Source organism: Diuraphis noxia, unplaced genomic scaffold (genome assembly GCF_037042655.1).
Source record: "Diuraphis noxia isolate RWA-SAM2 unplaced genomic scaffold, SU_Dnox_SAM2 contig0002, whole genome shotgun sequence".
Lineage (NCBI taxonomy): Eukaryota > Metazoa > Arthropoda > Insecta > Hemiptera > Aphididae > Diuraphis > Diuraphis noxia.
This window is the reverse complement of record NW_028301712.1, coordinates 35,978,975-36,002,483: the sequence shown is the minus strand read 5'-3', so window position 1 is coordinate 36,002,483 and position 23,509 is coordinate 35,978,975. Positions and strand designations below refer to the sequence as shown.

At 24.4% G+C, this 23,509-nt stretch overlaps 1 protein-coding gene across 2 annotated transcripts in view; it reads left to right on the top strand.

Moving 5' to 3' along the window:
• 5-HT2A (5-hydroxytryptamine receptor 2A) overlaps positions 1-23,509 on the top strand; it is a 94,639-nt gene that overhangs the window by 31,205 nt on the left and 39,925 nt on the right. For both annotated transcript variants that reach the window (XM_089219991.1, XM_089219990.1), the window contains exon 3: positions 22,936-23,163. In XM_089219991.1, the coding sequence (XP_089076117.1) occupies positions 22,936-23,163 (228 nt within the window). The remainder of the gene's footprint in view (positions 1-22,935; positions 23,164-23,509) is intronic.

Below are 23,509 nucleotides of genomic sequence, written 5' to 3'. Positions count from 1 at the left end.
ATTATTATTAATATTATTATTATCATTATATTATTTGAAGATTTTTTAGCCAGTGAGTAAAATGTTCGTACACTAAAGAGAGATTGAAACGTAATTTATTCTTCTTTGCTTTAGCAACCCCCTTTTGTCCCGTCTTTGGTTTGAATTTTTAAAATAAATACATTTCATTATACTCTATCCCTTAAAATTATTATTACAGTAATGTAATAATGATTCTCTTACATTTTACGTCTCGTTATTTTAACACGACGTGTGTTCTATTATGTAAACTATTGTACCTAATGTACCTATATAATTAAATATCTCTCGAAAATCATTTAATATTTATTGTATTCGATGAGGAAAGTACATCTAAAAAAGGCGTTCTGCTTCGATGCTTTTTTCTAAAAACCAGTGAAACATATAACACTTTAAATATATTCATGGTTTGTTCTTTTCAGTTTTGGTGGTATAAACTTGAGATTTTCAGTCAACGGTTTTATGTGTATAGTAAGTAGCTACTAAATGTGATTTATTTCTTACTTTGCATTATCCATGAAACTTCTATAATTTTAGATTTTTAGATTTAAAAAACCGTATTCAGCAAGGATTACCAACGTTTTTGAATTTTATAAATAAAACCCAAAAAAATAAATAATAATAATAATAATAATAATAACCTTAGAAAACTTCATAAAATATATATATATATCCGTTTAGGTTAATTTTTAGTAAAGATGTAATAAATTAAAGCTATTTACTTAATTTAATAATACAAATATAAACCTCACGTCGTCATTGTATTATGTTTTACTATCAAAACGGTGTAAATTAAATTTTTTTTGTTCGTATTAATATTATTTAGTTCTTTGTTAAAGTTAAAGCATTGAAAGTATCATAATTATTTTTATCGATATATTCTAATTCTAATAACATTTTAACATTTATTTTTTATGACATGCATAATTTTTATTTTGACGTGTTGTTTTATAAGAGAAGTCATTTATTAAAAACACTTTCATTCAGGAGAAATGATTCAAATAACTTGGTTATAATATTTTAAATGGATTAGGGTTGTTGCAACAAATACAAGTAAAACTGTTAATACATATAGACTATGTCAACATCATAAATCCTATGATACTGAATTGGTGGTAGGTAATGTACAATTTTTAATTTAACACATATCATTTTTTCCACAACTAATAAGTATGAGTGTATATTTTTTAGTTTCAAACAGTTTTCATTTGAATTAATATTTGAAATTTTAAATCATTTAATGGTTCTTTATACATCATTTATACATAGTAAAAAATACAGCGAAAAAACCTCTCCTATGCCTTTACGGATAGTCTATTGGAACCTTCAATTGGTAAACGATTTTTTGGGAACAAGCTACAAATTTTCTACTGATCCCTATAAATACTTCACATCTCTGAATAGATTTCTATCATCATATTATGGTAATTATATTTAGTAATTATTAGTATATATTTAAATAATATGTAATGTTTTTAGATTTTGTTATTGTGATAATTACACGAAGACAGAGTTGTATATCAATTAAATTTAAGTTTTGTGTTTAATAATTAGAAAAGTTTTTACCAAAATGGTAATATATTTAGATGAATATCTAAATTAATAAACAGGGTGTCCCAAAGAGATCTGACATTCTGAAAAATTAAATAACTTTTGTTCTAATCAATATTTTTTAAAAATTTCTTTTAAATATAATTCATAGACACTTGCGCTACATTTTTAGAATACATTTTTATTTTTTAATACTGAAAATAAAAAACTTAAAAATTGATAAATTTTTTTTCGAAATATACAATATAACTAATTTGTAAGTTTGATTTTCAGAAAAATTTATATGGTAAAAATACTTATTTAAGTCAAAAGGCTGATTTTTTACAATTTTTTTAAATATAAATATTTTCGTTAAGTAAATTATAGTAAGTAATTTTAGTTTATACATCACATATTATTAAAATAAATACAATAAAAAAAATAATTAGATTTTAACATGCACTAATTTAAAAATGTTCTTATAAAATATTTTTAAAAAACTTTATTATTATTTGAAATTATAAAGTTTCTAACATAAACTAGATCGTAATTTACTTAACGAAAATATTGATATTTAAGAAAATTGTAAAAAATCAGCCATTTGACTTAAATAAGTGTTTTTACCATATACATTTTTCTAAAAATCAGATTTACAAATTGGCTACTTTGAATATTTCGAAAAAAATTTTTATTAATTTATAAGTTTTTTATTTTCAGTATTAAAAAATAAAAAATGTATTCTAAAAATGTAGCACAAGTGTCTATGAATTAAAATAAATTTTTAATAAATATTGATTAGAATAAAAGTTATTTCATTTGTCAGAATGTCAGATCTCTGTGGGACACCCTGTATAATTTAAGAGAAACTAGTTTATATGAGTGCAATTAAAATTATATTCTCGAAGTACTATATAATATGTGTATTTATGTAGGATCACCTAATTGAGGTAAATGTTACAAAATATTTTAAAGGGATTTCATATGTAATGATTCTAATATTATGCAAACATAAGACATGCGGATGATATGTGTTTTCGCTTAATAATACTACCTACCTAAGCGTCAGTGACCTTAAATAGCTTTAATCCCAAAACATGTTTTTTTCGATTTCACGATTAAAATGTTTATTACGATTATCATGCAATACCTATAGAATAACTATTTTTGAATAGGCATCATATTTAGTATTATGAACAAATTTTTTAACAAAATGTTAATTTTTAATTAAAATGAATAGGGTGCCATAATTTGATTCTACATATTACATTTAGTTGTACCAAACTAGTAGCATAAAATACATATACAACTACTGATCACGTTACACGTACAACGGAATTGATATGTCAATGTCCTTATAACTATTGTTTTATACTTATGATTATTACCTTGTCTAACTATATTTAATAAATATTTTATAATATAATGGTGAACATTAGTTAAATCAGTTAATATTTTTGTTTCAGTTTTGAAAAAATACAAATGTATTCACAAACAATTTTCCCGTATATTTGTTCGATAATTACACTATAGGTTACAGAATTCTTGTAATACAGCTTAAACGTCAACAATTAGTAATTATTTTTGTTTACAATTTTGGCGAAATCTGATATATTACGTAGATTATTATTTGTTTTAATAAATTATATAATATGTAAATTTCATGACTTTTACTTCGAAATAAAAAATAAATAGGCCGCCGCCCCCCAACTGGGCATGGCAGAAACCTACGGGTGCCCATTCAAAATTCTGCTAAAATACCCACGTGTTTAAAACCTACAGTACCTTCCCCTACAGTTCCCCCAGGCTAATGACCTCAGTTGTCGAAGCCTTAACCCTAAAAAAAAAAAAAAAATAAATAAATATGGGAAAAATCAATATTATGTTATTGATACAATTATACCTTTTAATCATAATATTCAATTAATATTACAACTTGCAGTTATAAGTAAATATTTTCAAAACTAGTCGTATCTTATATATATTTCCATTTCAAAATTATTTCATTTTTATTTTTAAAAATAAAATCTTTTCTTTAAACTCGAATTCAGATCACAAACTATGCAAAAGCTAATAATGAAAAACAATTTTCTATTGTTGTGGATATAAATAAAACGAACAGATTTTAGCAACTATTTCGTGTTAAAGGAAATAATTATTAATTTGAAGTAATTACTAGCGCATTTCTAGTTCAGAATGGCGAATTTTATATTTATTTTTACGAGTGTTAGTAATGCTTTTTGTTCCGTTTACATTTTCGGTACAGCAATTAATTCGATTATCGGATATAAAAGTAAACCTTTAAAAAGTTATGGAAAAGTCATTGTCATTAACAAAAAGTTAGGTCTAGTAAAAGTTTAAGTTTATCGACCAATATCGGCGATTATTACAACTGTCACAAACTAGAATATTACATAGAGAAAACTTGGTAACCTTTAGAAAGTGACACCTCTAAAAATTTAATTTAGTATACTTAAAACAGTTAAAACATAAATAGGCATCACTCCTTTAATAGTTTTTATTTTTTTTTTGTTTGCTTAATTTTAGAAAATACAATAATTATAGTTATTATTTATATCAACTAATAACTACGCAACATAATATACCACTTAAATGCCTATCGTAGTTGTTAGTTATTCGTTGGTGTACACCAATGTAATAGTATTATTTATATTTTAGATTCTGAGCGGAGCGATGAATGTAATGATTTTACCATGATGTGTGTGTTTTTTTTTTGTGTCTGTCATCACGTTTTGGGGCAGTAAAAATGCTTCGATTTTTGACTCCAGTACCTCGTTCGATCAGAAACATGGAATTTTCACCGAATGTTTATATAAGTATATTCTATTCACCATGCAATTTTCAAAAATTTTCGACTTAAGTTGAACTATCCATAGGCATTTGAAATTTTCGATCATTATTAGTTTTTTTTAAATTAATATCGATAAAAATGTATTTGTTAGGCAGAAAAGCTTGAAAATTTAATACAAGGCTCTTAACATATTGTTACAATAGCAGTTGAAAAATAAAATAAATTCATAGTCAAAATTTTTTTTTATATGCACTCAAAGTTTGAATTTTGACAAATTTTTACTTTAAAAAAAAAAAAAAAATAAAGCTTCACTAAGAAAAACTCGTGTGGGGGCCGTTTGTAATTTGAAAGATTATTGTTAGGTTTAACACAGCATCAACAACAATATTGTTGTATGATAATAATAATTGATGTAGTTCTTAAATATCCAACATTTTAATTGTATCAGTAAATTATGAATTTTTTTGAGTGTCTGTAGGTACTCACATTTTTCCCGCGGTGACTGCTGAATGCTGATAGAGATTTAATTCTTTTAAACTAGAATATCGTGGATTTGGTTTTTTTTTTTGGTACGGATTTTAATAAAACAAAAAACAAGGAACTAATAAATGTAAAAAATAGTAGTAGTTTTAGAAATGTACCTGAACGAAAAATCGTAAATCGTACCCTTCATTGTAAAAAACTAATTGCTTCCTCACACTACTCATCAGTTTTATTCTACGGGGAAAAAATAATTATTACATATCATATACCTCCATAAAATAGTATATCTACACGGTAATTTTTTTAACAGCTAATAAACACACATTTTTTCTAAAAGTATGACATTTTTTTGAAATATTTTTATTTAGAAAATTCGATAAAGTCATTAAAAATATAATATTTTTTGTCATTATAATTTTTTTAATTTTATAATATTTCAAAGCAGAATATTTCTCTGAGAATTTCAATACATAAAAGTCGAATTGCAAACTAGTATCTAATTATAATCAATAAAAATATCAATAATTAATAAGTATTGCAACTGGAAGTATATAATATTAGCAAAGTAGAGTGGCTCAGCTGATCAGAGTTATTTCGTAAAATTCTGGCCCAGCATTCTGCTCATTAAAACTTTAAATAGTTACTTATATATCTATTACTATAGACTATAGTTATAGGCAATTAATTAGCTAATTAATTTAGAATTAATTAAAAATGTTATTATTGTGTTGACGATTTTATTGAATTTCTCAAAAAATATTATCCTTTTGAATATGAAATTATAATATATGTTGTTATTAATAAAGTGAGTAAAAAAGTAAAAAATAAAAAATAAATTTTCTAAAACAAAAAATAAGTTAGGTTAGTTGATGCAAAAAGCACTAAACTTGCGTGATGGAAACTTAGAAAGGCGTGTATTTTAAGTATGTTAATGGACTGGAGTATTTTTTTATTTACTTGGAATAATAATACAACATGACCTATAACATCACAGATAAAAATATAAATTGGTTGATTGAGAAATAGTGTATAATATATGATGTAATAATATTGTATTTATATCTGAGAATTATTTTATCGTTACGGTTGAGTGTACTTTAATTGAGGTCCAGAACGACATGTGCTGGACAGTTGTCGGGAATAAGACGTAACTGTGGCCGAAAACGCGTGAAATGGTGTATTCCCTTGTGATTATGTGGTTGGTTGAGGTGGTTGTGAGGGGATTTAGGGGTGTGGATAATGGAATATACGTGATTATCACTAAGGTGGTCTAGGTACGTTAAGTCAATTTGATTTGACTTCATGAAATATTCATTAAACAATATCATACGTACGGAAAAGTTTCGAAATATTGGCTTCCAGCATGAGCAGTAATGTTAATTTTTTATCCCTCATGCCCGATGTTTGAAAATAGCCCGAAAATAGGTAATCACACATTTTTTTGGAATCTCCAGAGACCAGTAGCCCGTTAAAAATTCTATCTCTTTTATGGTCCATAGTACATATTGTGTGTTAAATTCATTTCATGTGATGATGCTATTAGTATATTTTTATACATAATTATAGATAGTGGTTAAAATATATTATAATCTTACAACGATATTCAATTCCGTATAACATTATGTAATTTTCTTCGTTTTTTGAATATAATGTTGACAATTTAAATATTCAATTCAATGATAATTAGGCATAACACTTTCTAACTTACCATATCTTCTGCACATATGTCTAATAAAATTCTGTACCAAATTTTGTCGCAATCAGTCCAGCTGTTTAAGAATGTATATAGGATGACACTAACAGTTAAATATATATAACCATCACTAATAACACAGAACAATAATAACCGCTAATAATAACCGTCACTAAAGCAACCATTTATAAATAAACAAAAATGTCCATCCTAAAAATAAGTCCAGCTGCTCTCGAGAGCACTTGTTTCTTTAAATGGTTGCCTTTGACTTCCAAAACATATTAATATTATTTATTTTATTTTTTACTGAGCAGATGGCGCCACTTTAATTTCATCACACCCTCGTCATATTTCTCTAACCCGATAACTTTCTCAAATTGTTCATTCTTAAGAACCTTCTCCTGGCAATTGCGACCCAAACAAAAAAAGAGTGAGCGAAATCGGTTCAGCCGTTCTCAATTGATGAATTGTTATATATTTTTGTCTCTATTTTTATATATGTATATAGATTTAAAAAGGTGTTATAAGTCTATAAATCAACATTTTATACGCTGAAATATTAAACATAAATTAGAGTTAAAATTATAATCAAATTTTGTGACTCACATAGTACTTATCTACTTATTTTTAGCAATTTTAACTATGGAAACAAGAATTCTATATCGATTTTTGATTACTTAGCATTAAAATTAATAATGGGTTATAATATAGAGGTTATTTTCAATACTGTGTGAATTCCAAGGAATACAATATTGTCCACTATAATGTATTCATTTTGACTTTCACGCTTATAAGGTTTGTTATCTATCTGTGCAGTTTATTTATTTTTTTTATGGTAATCACTTAAAAATTCTCCGTCAAAAAGAGGAAATAATAAATATATATACTTTATACTTATTTCTTTTGGTCTACTGTTATACGTAAATTCGATAACAAGATCCGTAGGGGTAACTGGTGACAGATGTTAAGTAGCCTAACAGATATTATATTATAAATTATAATATTCAATACCACCATTTTTCCTTTATATAAGTCAGAAGGTACCACAGATTCTATGTACCTATACATACAGTTAACATAATGTAGGTATCCTGGGAAATCAATAATGGATTTACATGAATATAAATTACATTTTTCAAAATAATAATATTGATGTAAGACAATCGAAAATTCTTTTCTTTTAATTTTAAATAACATAAATGAATTTAAAATAAAATTATTGTAACCATTTAAAAAAAAAAGTATTTTTATTTTCATATTAATTTTTGTGAATTTTTAAATGGTACACATTTTATACCATATACTTACTCCGGTTACTTGTATGCCTAAAAATTAATTAATTGTATATATTTATTTTTTCTTGTATTTGAAAACAATATTCATTTTAATAAATGTGATCAACAAACTATTATTTATCAATTTATAAAAATATTAAAAACTATTAATATTATTCTATTTAGGACAATATAATATGTTAACTGATTAATATAATAGTATCATTTTAATTTTAGAAAATTAGAGAAATATGTAAAACAAGTTATGAAATTTATTTTCTAAATACTTAAAAAAAATAAATATTTTACTAAAATTTGTTTAATAAGAAATTAGGTATACTCTAAATTCAAAAGTCTAAACTATTAAAATTAAAATTCGAAAGTTTATTTAATTTTAATTGTCAAGTGAAATAACATTATATATTTTGGTAAGCATTTTAAATTGTATTAAGTACTGACCAACCAACCGAAAATATTTAAATAGCTATTTTCCATTTAGTAAATTCATTACATTTTTTAAAATAATACATTTAGACGTTTTATAATAACAAGATTCTAAATAATATTTTAAATTTGTATGCATTTTGTTATGTATAGTGTAGAAATTGTTTAGCTATATCTGTAGTACCTATTTACTTGAATATGTTTGCTGTTATAAATTGATAATAATTAAGTTTATATACTATTCACTATAAGATTATAGTTTATTTACCTAATAATAATTGAATAAAATATAATTTGGTATTTATTTATTTTTTTTTTTTTTTAAATTTATTAAGGCTTCAACAACACACGTTTTTAGCCTACTTTAGTTAAAATTTATACAAGAAAAAGAAAGGAAAATATATATATGTATACAAGTATTTATTTTATGTAGGTAATTTTAATTGTATATCATAACTATACATATAAACTGTTCCAATATATTAGGTAATAATGTGTTAAATAAAAGTAAAACCAGTAGTATAATAAATAATAATTATTGATACAATTATCCTGATTCTGAAATTAAATCATGCTATAAACTCGAAACATTAAAGTGATTTCTTCTTAAATTGAGGATTGTTATTAAATTACCCGGAGTTGTAACTTTAAATATAGACCTTTACCTATAGAGCCTATATTATACCCAGTTTTTGTGCTAATTCTAAAATAACAATACTCACACGTCGATTATTATAATTCTGTATTACCTATTTATTATTTAATTAAGCTAATTTTATTTTATGCGGTTATGTTATAAAGAAATTTTCTTTTTCTAGTTGATGAATGCATTCACAGTTAAAATTCGATAATTTCAGAACTACATAGATATACAGTTTTAATTATATTGATATCATAATATAATACTGTGAAAATTATAAAACAAACCGTGATTTAAAGCTAAAAAGAGGTGGAAAATAGAAATAAAATCTTATAGATACAAATATCAAAAATTATAATTTAATGATATGAGTTAGGCTTTCATAATAATTTACTCCTAGAAAATCTTAGCAAAAAATTTAAAATTAAATTGTGCCATTATAATTGTATTTGATTATTTGACATAATAAATATCAAACCAAGTATCGCAAATGCACGAATTATTAATAATTAATCATAGGTTAGGTAAGACGATGGATACTTATAGATGAATTTACCTCTATCTTAAAAATACTTCTATTGCATATAAATATAAAAACAAATAAGTCGTTTGTGTGTTTTTAAATCTTTTAATATTTGAAACGGATCCATACTACTATGATATATCAACAATCAACATCTAATATTTGGCTGCTAAAATAGTATTTGAAGAAATTAATAATTATAAGGTTCGATGTGATATCGTTAGTGGCATCAGTTTAGTGGTTTGTGCTAAACAACTTTGAGAAAAATTTGAAACATTTAACTTTACTCGGATGTGTGGTATTATAGAAATCACATACCATATCACTTTGACTCTACTAGTTAGTGTCTTCTTTGAACGTATTGATCATTGCAACGATTTTTACCACAATTTACACTACTATAATGTTGATACGTGACAGGACATCGCAGCGTGTGACCTTACCCTTGTCAATATTGTGAAACTGAGGAAAACTACAAATGATTTAAGTTTGTTTCTTTTGGTTTCGTTCAAAATGTACGTGTAGGATATTGATAATAATAATTTATATATATGCTGTATTTGAAGATATTAAATCGTCAGAAAAAGTCGAAACCATGATTTGGTTTTTTTTCTTAATTTTTTGTACCTAAGTTGATTTTGAGGACATCCGAATTGTCAGTGATGAAAAATTGTTAAGTACGAAAATCGCAACAGGTAAGTCTTAAAAACTATAAAAATAGTATTCAGTAATTTTGAAACGTCCACGAAAATGATTAAAAACGTCTCCGCCCAAATTGTTAAAAACAAAATTGCTAGTAAATTTAAATTCGGGTCTTGGTGAATTTTAAGAGTTTTACAAAAACCATGAAATGACATAAAAATTAAGTTTTCGTTTGTTTTGTGGAATATAGTTGACTGTAGAATTTGTTATTTCTCATTGAAATTTAAAAAAAAATCATTGAAGAAGGTCTATGTGTGACTTGGTTTATGCCATACTAAAGACTAAACAGAAATTATCACGATGAACAATATATTATAATTTATAATAATGATTGGGTACATAGTATAGTATATAATGGGTGGCAATAATTGTGACGAACAGCTTTTACCGATTTTATGTTTTCAACCAAAAAAAGACTGTTATTAAACAATTTATAAAATCTCTGTTTTTTTACTTAGATTAAGAGTCAACATCTTACTTATAAATGATATTTCTATAAAATACCTTAAAAAATCAAATTTTTGCACTCTGATATCTAACAAGTACCTAAGTGTGATACATTTTTCACTAAACAATTAAAAAATATTTTTCTAGAATATCAGACTAAATTACCTAGATGTAGGTACTGTTACATTACGATTTAAATAATTTGTATTATTTTTTTATTAAAATAAAATCTTATCACATTTCAAAATTAATAAACAATTCTGGGACTGTTATTATGGTAATATTTTGTATCGAGGTAGTCGACGTGTCTTGAGATTTTTCACTTAAATACTGGTAGGAGTTCAAATTTTGTTTAAACCTTATAGAGGATAATTTTAATTTCATCTCTTTTACTATTAATAAGTATTGATTGAACAAAATGTTAAGGTATTTCGATGCGCTCGTAAATGTATGTTTTCCAGTGTTACAGTGAAATTTACATAATATATATTTTCAGTAAAGCTTTTTGTATGTAGTTTCGTAGAACTTCAGTGTGGTTGTGCACACCTGCAATGTATATGAAAGACGAGTTGAGGTACCTACACGTATGTTGAATTGTTGCGTCCTCTCACATTGTTATTATAATTACCCTTTTTATGTTAGTAAATTTTAGAAATATTTTATAATACGTTTAAGTACTTTTCCATAAATCTCTGAAAAATAAACGCTGTCCTCTAATGGTGTTAATATTAATTAACTCCTTTAAATTATCAAAATCCTTGAAAAATATTTTTCATTCAGCAGTTATTTTTTGTAAACTAGTTATTATTATTATTCATTTAATAAAATAAAAATATAATATAATAGTTTAGTCGGGCTTGATTAATTTGAAGTTGAAGAGACTAGTCAGAAAGTTCAAGTTATCCAAAGATAATACAATAATAGGAGATTCTATGGGCGGGAGAAAAATTAGAGGAATTGAAGACTTCGAGGTAACCAAGTCAACTGTAGGTATATTCAACTATAATCGTCTGCTGACAATTTGTTAAACAATGGTAACAATTGTTCATAACATAATAATTGTATAATAATTGAATAGTTAAAATATCTGAGTTCTGTGTTATTTGATTTTGTTTTATACTAAGTTGTAAGTTCTACAATAAAAAAAAAATAATAGTCACTAAGAACAAAAGTTTTCATACCTTTCTTATATTATCAGATATAATGCAATAATTTAAATGTAAATAAGTTTTTATTGTTTTGAATTTCATCACACTTCTTGATTTTTAATTAATTTTATAGGTTTCTGTTTACTGCGATCCCGAGCCAGTAGTATACAAAGTATTAATAAGATATTGGACTGCATGTTGAATTAAATTAATTTATTATTATTATTATTATTTAGGTTAATAGTATTAAGTACCAGCTATTATATTTTTTAACAATTAAAGTATATTTTCAGTTATTAATTTCTGATAACATCATAATATGGAGATACATGAGCTTACAATATTAGGGGGTCTTAGATTTGTCTCTAAAAATGAATTAGTTTGAATTATATATATATATTTTTTATAATAGACAAGAAAAATATTTAATACTTCTTAAATAATAAGGGTATTTTCTCTGTTTAACTAAAAGAACTATTTATTATATAGTAATGTTCATTACCAATGATTAAATTAATTAAGATAATATAATACTTAAAATGTTTAAAATATAGCTGTAGTACCTAACTATTATTTTAAATCATTAATTTTCAATATTAAATGCATTTAAGTGTTTAGTTTGTATATATGTATTTTTGGTTTAAAACAAAACGAATTTTATAGTAACTATCTTTGATTTTTAAATTAAAAAGTTATTCAGTTCACTTAATAATAATTTTATTTAAGAATTGATATTTTTTTGGATAGAGTGATAATACTTTTAAAATACACATTTTGTAATAAATTATCATTTGAAGAGTATCCATCTGCATATTAACTCATCAATGTACTTTACTATTAACACATTATTTATTTTAATAACAAAATAGACCCGAGGGTCAAAATAAGGAAAAATATAATTTAAGTATTATTTAAATTGCATTTTTAAAAATAATATGAACGATTAACAAAACAATCTTTACTAATGTTTTTTTACCTAGAATTCGAAAATTATTTGGTTGCTATTATGAATGCAACAAAAAGCTCTAATCATGGATTAATTATAGTTAAACATTGAAAAAATAGACTATTATTTTTAATTACCTACGTTGGAAGATCGTGTACCTTCAGATTTTTTTTTTAATCAGATATTGAAAACAAATACTTATCAACTATCCTGCAGCTCAATACTCCGTCTGAAGTGTAGAGTATGAGATTTCCGAAAGAATTTAGAGTACAACTTTTGAACTCTGTCCAATTTTTTAATGAAAATATTATTAGAGCCATAAAATTTTATAATTTTAAATCGTTATGGTTTATGATAAATGTAATGTTTTTAGGTCGGAAATAAGTACAACATTTATAATCAGTAAATATTCAAAAAAAGAAACGTTCTATCAACCCGAAGAGTCCGAGGAGTAAATATGAGTAATGTTCAGATAATTATTCAGATAATTATTAGATTGAACAATATCTCATACATTTTTCCAAAATAATTTGTGGTTTATATCTAATTTTAATAATTTTAATTTTTGAAGATTCTTAAAAATTTTTTTTTTTTAGTCTAACCTTAGAAATATTATCGACGGTTCTTCAAATTGAATTGAAATTGTTTTTAATTTTTGAAATTAAAATAGTATAGGCTTTTGCTTAATTTTCAATTCAAATAATGCATGTTTGAGGATTAGATTGAAAGACGATATACGCAATTAAAACGTAAATAGAGTAGGTTCCTACATAACACTATCACATCTTAGAAACACGAATTATCATTTAGTTATGCATTAACAAATTAATTTCCTAGACTGAAAATGTATCTGTTCAGCAAGCGAAAATGATGCTAATGTGCTGTTTATGGATAATTTATTTTGAAATAAATAATACAGGCATATAAAAATTCTAAGGGATAAAATACTAAATTTTAAACATTATTTAGAACCTAGTTCATACTCAGATCATCTACTGCCAATTTTTTTCGATTAAATATAATATAAAGATTTAAAGATATTCTATTTGATTATACATTTAAAAAAATAAAATTATAAAATTTTACCCACCTATTCATAATAATATACCTATATTGGGAATACAATATTTATTTTTTTAAATGTTGATTTCTTTAGATTTTCAAAAAATGTTTTTAGTTTATGGCTACCTATTCAAATTAATATAAATTTATTTTGTTATTTGTTGTTGCATTATTGGTATATAACATAAATATAAATATCTATATTTATCTAATACAAACCACACAATATTATAGAAGTGATTTTCTGCACTTCATTATTTTTTTTTCTGTTCAAAAGTGACAAGTTTGATGTTGTAAACACTATCATAAGATATAATGTAAAAAACTGTTTTACGTAGTTTGAATATTTAAAATTGTTGTAAATAAATATATTAATCGTAAGAAATATCAATAAATTTCGACGATGTATGTTATAATTTTCTTTACACAATGAAATGTTCAAGATATTCAATTTAATTTTAAGTTATTAATTTACCATGGAATTATTTACACTATTTTATGATAGAAACATGGTATATTGATAGAATAATAACAGTTAATAGTAAATAAGTTTTTGTTTTAGTTTCTAAGTATCTCAAATTTTAGCATCTTCAATGCTCGTTCCTTACCTTATCTAATTCTCTACCACCTTTTTTTAAATTTGTCACTAATTATTTTAGATGTATCCAACGTTCACGTGGTCTTTCTATACCAAACGTTTATTTTACTTGGTTTAAGTACTCGTTTAATTCATTTTCCTCTCAATGCTCTTGGTCCCTACGCAGAACAGTTTTTCATATGATGTATGCAATGAATAATTTTTTATTGATTCAAAATATAACAAATTTAGTACAGTAATCAACTCTATTGTGAAGTATAAGGTATAACCGAAACTACAAAATAAATAACGATTGACTTACTTCCCGGATTTTATATTTTATGTGTTAAAGATCCGTTGAAATTCCGTATAAGTAAGTAGACAACGACAACATCATAGCATTTCATTGTTGTCAGGATTCGTACATACACTCTCGAATTTGCGTAAATTTTAAATCTTATTGAATGCGTTTAAAATACAAATTTGTTTATTTGTCTATTAATTTGGGATGTTTTTGATTCTATTTGATTTTTCATTTATATTATAATTCTTAAAGTTATTAATACATTTTCTTTATATAATATGATATGTATTTAATCAATAGTTGAATGCAGCTATTGGAATTGTGTTGCCTTTGTTTTCATTTTTAATGATAGTTTTATAATTATATAATCAGAATCTTAAAATGATTATACTAAAACATTTAATTACCAAACTTATAAGGTTATACACTTATTAAGTTTTTATAAGTTTGTCATAAAATATTGATTATATGTTTATTTTAGTTATTTAATTTCAAAACAAACATTTTAATTGTTTTTAGAACTTAAAAAAAATTGACAGTTTATATTTAATATTTATAGTTTTTATAGTTTATATTAAAGATGATTATATTATGCTTAAGCCATTTTTAAACATTTTTATGCCCACATATTAGTATGTTGTTATTTGTTTCTTTTCTGTCATTTGATAGTTGCTTATAATTTTATTTTTATTTTATTTTATTTAGTAAAGACATCTCAACTACCGGAATTATTGGCGTTTCAAAATACATATTAGAGTTTACTTAATTTTTACAAAATAATAAATTGTAAATAGGTGAAAAATTGATACAATAAGTTTTAAGAGAAATATGTTTACAATATGTATGTTATTCTAAGTTTTGCTAATGTTATTATATTTTATATGTAGAAGGTTGGTCTTTTTGAGGAATTCTCATAGTGATGATGTTCTCTCTTTGTTTGGTGCAAGTATTTCACACAGATTGTTGGGGAGCTGGGGAGCATCAGTTTGTGTTTGGCGTCTTTTGTGAGGAGGAATTCAGTTAAAAGATGTTTTGCTGTGATCGTGGTGTTACATGAGATGCAAATCCGTTGTTCTTTTTTGCTCATTAAATGCTCACGAGTAGTGATGGGAATTATTCGAATATTCGAATTCGAATAGGTCTATCGTAAATAATTCGAATATCAGTATTTGATAATACAATACGTAACGAAAATTTTTCGTTTAAGTTTTCGCGCAGCATAAAACGTTTAATAATAATATTGAAAAGGCCTCCGAGAAGTGGATTCGAAGTCAGTGATATTTACTATTTGACAGGGCAATTTATTAAAATACAAAAATAAAAATTTTGCAAAAACTGAAATATCATAATTAAATTATTATTAATAATAATGTATAAGTTACAAAAAAAAAAAAAAATAAATAAATAAATGGTAACTACGAACAGGCACCTGCAATGTAAGAACTATTTTCGTATTTAGGTCAATTAATCATTGGCATATATTATCTCTCTTTAGTTGTGTAGATATGAATTAGTTATTAATAATAAATAGTATAAAAAGCGTTCCATGGAAAAATGGATAAAACAAATTAGGTAGTATTGTAGCATCGAATACTGATATTCGAATTATTTACGATAGAACTATTCGAGTAATTCGATTATTCGAATATACATTACATTACTACTCATGAGTGTATAATGTGCGGCCAATTCTTAGTCTGTCGATGATGATTTATAATATGATATGATGTATAATATTATTGTTTTAAGATGAAAGAGATAATCATTTATAGTGTTGTAAATTTATCACAAATTGCGGTATTTTCCTAACTAGATTTAAGATGGTGTTTAACACTATAATATTACAACAATAATCAGCCAGAGTAGGAAGCCATATTATTTTAAATTAAAATTATATATTTGGTTTCCCAGCACTTATTATTAAAAACAGTTTTTTTCTTGGACATTTTTTTTGACACAAATTTTAAAATTGATATTATGTACTTCAGTATACCATCGTGTGAAAAAAAACGCGGAATTTGAAAATTATGATGCTAGAAGAATTACTTAAGCTACAATATTGTATATATATGATATAAACCTAACCTAACGAAAGCTATTTATAAATATTTTACTCGTTGGTAAAATCTACTAATTTTTATTACTTGCAATTTAAGAAAAGATTTTAGATTTTAATTACGAAAATATTGAACTAAAAAGTAACTATCATTTCCCAAGAAACTAAATTGTAATACAACATTTAATTTCATGTATGAATACCTTTTTACTAACCCGCAAACTATCTGGTGAATATAACAATTATAGTTTTTGGTTCTTGCTTTTTACGTTTACACTTGTTAAAAAATTATTTTTGATCTTGATTTGCATGTAGTATTACAAATATAGTTTGTGTGTTATTAAATCAATAACGAAACATACTTTTTGATTGCATAGCATGATAATTAAAGTACTATATTAATCACTAATTATCTGTTACCAATATTTGGTTTTCAAGCTTAGTTAGTATAGAAAAGCTTGCCAGCCTTTGACCATTTCAGATCACAGTACAAAGACAAATCTATTGGCAGGTACTAGTTGTTTTTATAATAAGAAGCATCTCAATAAAATCACTTAACAAAATAGACAGTTTTTATACATTTTTATTTCTGTATCTAGGCCAACATCGTCTTTATTTTCAATATTGTTGATTTATTGTATATTATTATAGTATTTTAAAAATAAGTGTTTACCTTGTTTCGGTGTTTTTAAATTTAAATTCTTGTAAGAAAGTATGAAAATTAAAAAAAAATTAACTTAAAACCAAAACTATATCATAATAATATTATGCTAAAATAGCATACTTAAAAAATAGTACATTAATACTCAATCAAAGAGATTAAGAAAAATATTTATTTACCACGCACGTTTAAATGATACTAACGACAGGCGTTAAAGATACAATCACTATAACCTGTAAAACGCTATGTTTCCTATACGATCAAATATTATATTAATAATAAATATTGATTGAATTTTATGAATAATGTAATTAATTCGTGAAGTTTCTGTCAATCTCCGTTAACCGGATGGAATAGACTCGTTCACAAGGGCGTTGAACAATTTTAAATCACATCATTTAAAACTTGTACATAATAAAATGCATTAATACTATCACTATTCGCGTATGCCATCATTATTATTATGTTTATAATCTAAGTTCAGTCTACGGTAAACAGTGACGATAACATTGCCATTGTATATTATTGACTATTTAATGTATAAGCTGGTACCATTTGGTAGTGATCACTAGATAATAATTGATTAAAATGTACGATTTTGAACTCGTCTGAGTGTATATAGGATTATAATTTTTGGAAAACTTTTAATTAGGAACATTTTATATAAACTGTCAATTGTTGCTATAAAATCATATTATATAGGAAAGCATAACAATCGGCTATCCGAATGGGGAACGTTAAGTTCCTACAAGAACTTAAAAGTAAAAAGAATATGCATGTTTCTACAGGAAGTATTAGAATTATTTACTTAGTTTATAAACAAATATAAAAATAGAATGTGTATTACCTAGGTAATACCATATACGTGAATATTACTCATGTATATATATATATGTATACCTAAAGGATATTTTTCTATAACTATAAATGGATATCACAAATTAAACAACAAAAATCATTATTTTTAAATGTCATATAGGCATGTGTAACATTAAAAAAAATATACAAATAAGAAAAAGTAAAATATATTACATTTTTATCATTTTTATTTATCAATAAAACAATAAAAATCAAGATTTAAATTAAATTGAATTGTATGTCAATTATTATTATTATTATTATTTCGTTTCAAAAGATTGTTATTTAAGTTTTTGAAATTTATGCACGCGTAACAATACCCTAATATCACATATTATGTCCACCTTCTTCCCTCCCAAAAAACCCATCACGCAGACTAAAGCGTAAATGGTGTAGAGATCTATTAAATTAGTAAAGGAGGTATTACAAATGGGTTTCTTCCTCAACACGTTCTTCATGCTATATTATTCTATGTAAATACATCAAATTTGCTTATTGTGTACACGTTGAAAATTGCCTTTCTTCATTTAAAAAAGATTATGAAGGTGTAATGTATTATTTTTATGTATATATGTACCTGTTTTAAAATAACTGATAAAATTTTTCAATTTTGATTTCTTTACCGTTAAAAAAATGAATCAGTTGGTTTAGTTACTTCTAGCAAAAAAATAAAAATGTATAGTACTTTTCAATTTAATTCGGGGGGTAAAAGAGATGGTTTAACAGCCTACAATATAACTGATTATAACTTATGTTGTTATTGTGATTAAATATTAAAATTTATACAAAATTCAACGGGATTGCAAGAATTTGTGGATTATTTATAGTTAAAAATTTAAAAACTGTTTGATCTTTATAGTTAAGGTTTGAACATTTAATACATGGTTCCTTGTAGCTAGTTAATATAGAAATTATATATTGTAAAAATAAAATAATCTGAACACAGATATGTTTAATAGTATTAAAAAAAAAGTATTATTATATTATTATTATTAATAGTATTAATAGTATTATTTTAATATTATTAGTTCAAACCTGGTCAAAATTAATTAATTAAACAAAGAATAACAATATTATATATTTTATAGTACCTATTCAAACATTTTTCTCATTTATCCTCAAACGATTTTAAATATTTGTAATTATTCCAAAAGTATAAGTCGTAGATACTTGAAAATTTCACAAGCTATTTAGATTGGCATTTTCTTTACATGATTTAATTTTCAAAATATTTTCACTTTTTTTGAGATATTTATAGACAACTGAAATTTTCAATTTTTTTTTGAAATGTCGATAAAATTTTTTTGGCCTATCAAAATACTTGAAAATTTAATAAAAAGTTTCTCATAAATTATTCTTATAGTAATTAAAAAATTATAAGAATACATAGGCACAATTTTTTTTTTTAGCATTTGAAGTTCAAATATTGACAAAATACGTAAAAATTACAGCAATTTCAAATTATCTTAGATAGAAATTCATAAAAGTTTTTCTTTTTAGATCTAAGATTTGAAAATTTAATACAAGGCTCATAATATATTTTTAGAATAGCAGTTAAAAAATTATAAGAATACATAGGCACAATTTTTTTTACATGCATTCAAATTTTAATTTTGACAACATACGTAAAAATCACGAAAATTCATAAATTATTTTATTCTAGAAATTCATAAAAAATTTTCCTTTTAAATCTAAGATATGAAAATTTAATACAAAGCTCCTAACATATTTTTACAATAGCAGTTGAAAAATAAAATAAATACATAGCCACATTTTTTTTTACAAGCATTTAAATTTAAATTTTGACAACATATGTAAAAATCTCGGAAATTCGCAAATTATTTTAAGCTAGAAATTCATAACAATTTTCTTTTTAAATCTAAGATTTGAAAATGTTTAATAATCTATAATATATCCTAAACAGATAAACTCTCTCCGTTCAGAATCGTTTTTCGTATACAATGATACCTATCATAGCATTCAAATTTAACCTACCTTAGTCAGAGGACCACCCCACCGCCAATGTGGAGAGCAGAGCGATACCCACTTACCCGCTTTTGTTTATTCATGACATTATGGTACAGCAAAAATATATATTTTTTTTTTTTTTTTTTTTTTTTTTTTATTAGCTATTAGTATACAACTAAAAAAATATATATTATATTAATAAACATTAAAATAAATGCAATAGTTTTGGCAAAAAAATAATTTAGTCTGACGTATTACTTATAACAAAATGAATTATTATAGAATTAGTATAAATTATAGCAGTATCATAAAATATAATTAAAAATATAGTCTGACTGAGTTATTTCTTCACTTATAATCGTGTTATGTATGCAATGATAATTTTTTCATTGAATTAATTTAAGTTTTAACATATATTTTACTGTGACCTACTCATGATGAAGTAAAATTGATAATAGCTATTGAAGAATAGGAATGATTATCCATATCCTCCCCTTTTTATACACTTAAAAATTTTATTTTTCCGTGTAGCTATTTTATATTTATTTTTTTTGTACTCAATATTACTATTTGTTGTTATTATTTTGATATTAGTATTTGTTTGAAAAAGTTTTTAAATTACTTAAGAGTTTAGTTTAAAAAAGCTTTTATTACATTTTTATTATAAAAACTAAAAATTTAACAATCATGTCATCACGAGTTACCGTACAATTATTTTACTGTCGATGTTTAATTCCAAGAGTGCATAGTAAACTTTTTCTTATTTTTGTTTTAACTTACACAGATTATTTTTCGAACGTTTATTATCTGCCTGAAACTGAATACATTTATTTATTACACAAAAATTTAAAACGATAACGTATCCATTGTATAGTAGTGAAACATAACCCCTATAGAATATCGAAAATGCGTATGTTAACAAATTAAACTTTTACAATAGAAAAAATATTTACAATGATGAAGCGTTATAATTGTACACGCGTGTAACACTTGTAACTCAATATTATTGACATATTGAATAACAATATAATATTATAAATTATTTAATAATTTATATAATATAATATGATGGTTCTCGTGTTTATCGTATAATATACAGCAGATTGATGGATTGACGCTGAACTATAATATGGGGTTTTTATTTGAAGACACAATAAAATATAATTTAAAAAATATATATTATGTATTTTATTATTTACTATCGTAATCATTAGTGTTTTACTTTTTTTAAGATGACACACATTTTTAATTTCATATTCAGAAGCAGAATATACTTCTAATTATTTACAAAATATTTCGTAGAAATTCGAAAACTGAGTATAGGTATCTAGTATTTCAATTTTTTAGAAGTATTTAAATTTTATATGAGTGTTTTAGTGTTACAAAATATGTTAATGTACTAAATTTCAAACAAATACTTTTGAATAGTTAACTTCAGGTACAAATTTCGATTTTTATACAATATCCAAAAAAAGTTATGCTGACATTCTGCAGGAAATATGATATTAAAAATGGGTAACGTGAGAGATGCTCTGCTGTACAGTAGATAACAGGTGGTTTACTGTAATGGATGGTGTTAAATTTGAATTCAATGATATAATATAATTGTTTAAGTAAATCAATTCTGTGTGGCCTAGAATATTTAATATTAACACTATATTGTCATTATTTCTTCTAAAGTAGAAGGTTGAATTAATATTATTTGCATATTATCATATTTGTATACAGCATTATACATAAAAGTTTCAAGTACCTACGAATTATATTTTTAATTTACAACAATGTAACTAAAGTCGTTATTCTTGGTTATTTAGCATGCTATTTTGCTAAAAATTTGATCTTAAAATAACTATAATATAGAAATCTGTGTTAATGATTTATTTAGATTTTTATCTTACAAAATAAACTTGAATTAAGAACTCGGAACATTGTATTAATTTTTCAAGATTTTAGGAACATATAATTAATATTTACAGAAAAAAAAAACTAAAATAATTTAAAACTTCAGTGAACTACTCAAAACAAGCCAAAAAATTTGAAAGTATAGGAAAAAATAAAACAAATATTTGGTGTATGTATCAAGTATCTATAGTTATTCGTTTTCGAATTTCAACAAAATAGGAATCATTTAAACATAAAATATTCATAATAATTTAATTTGAATTTTTAGTAGTTTTTTTTTTATAAAGATGACCTAACTCTTAAAAAATATCTTATTACATTAATTTAAAATCTTATATTTAAAATGATAATTTTTAATTTAAATTCTAATTGAAAATAATTTGCAAATTTTTATGGTTTGTACGTATTTTGACAATGTTCGAAATTCAGAAGCTAATAAAATATGAGATACATTTAAATAATTGTTTATCACAAAAAAAAAAAAAAAAAACATAATAATGTATACAAAATATTCGATATCAACACTTCCGAAACTACACATTCGTCACAGAATCCCATTTCTACGGAGGGATTTATTTAGATCAATGGCGTTCATCAAGTGTGAGGGTGTTATGGTGAAAGCTTCAGGTGCATTTAATATTATCATAATGGATGTCATTCTACCCCTTGAACCCTAACACCGTTGTACTTCACAAGCCCGGTAGTAATATAACATATGTCCGCATAAAATATTGTATAAACGCCATTGGCTTACAAATCATGTTTTTTTTTCCGATAAACACCAGATGACTGCAGTTTGTGTGCACTGCAGTGGACTGCTTTGGATAGACAAACATGACCAAACGACGACAGCGATAAAAATTTGATTTATGTGTGTTCTGTGTTTTCAGGTGAATGGCCTCTGGGTGTAGCTTGGTGCAACGTGTACGTCACGTGCGACGTGCTTGCGTGCAGTTCCAGCATTATGCACATGTGTTGCATATCACTGGGAAGATACCTGGGCATAAGACATCCACTTAGGACCAGACATCACTATTCCACCATGAAATTGGTGTGTTTTAAAATCGCAGTTGTCTGGTTTCTGTCATTTTTGGTATCATTTTCAGTCACACTTCTCGGTAAGTGCTTATAAACTTCCATTACATAATATCACTTTATAGTAAGTGTAATAATCAAATTAAATTCAAAATTATATTCAAATAGAGCATTATAAATTATTATTTTTTATCGTATGGTAATTATAATATTTATATACGTATACATGCATATTGTATATCAATTGTTAAGTCAGAGAAATATCATACGTATCGTCATGTACTCGGAAACATTATTACAAAACATTTTTTTATCGTGCCTTCATATTTTTAGTTTCCGATCCATTTATTTTCGTTAAATAATATAATTATGTCTTATACATACTTAATGCGAGTAAGATATTGTACTTATAAGTGTGTGTTTTTACTT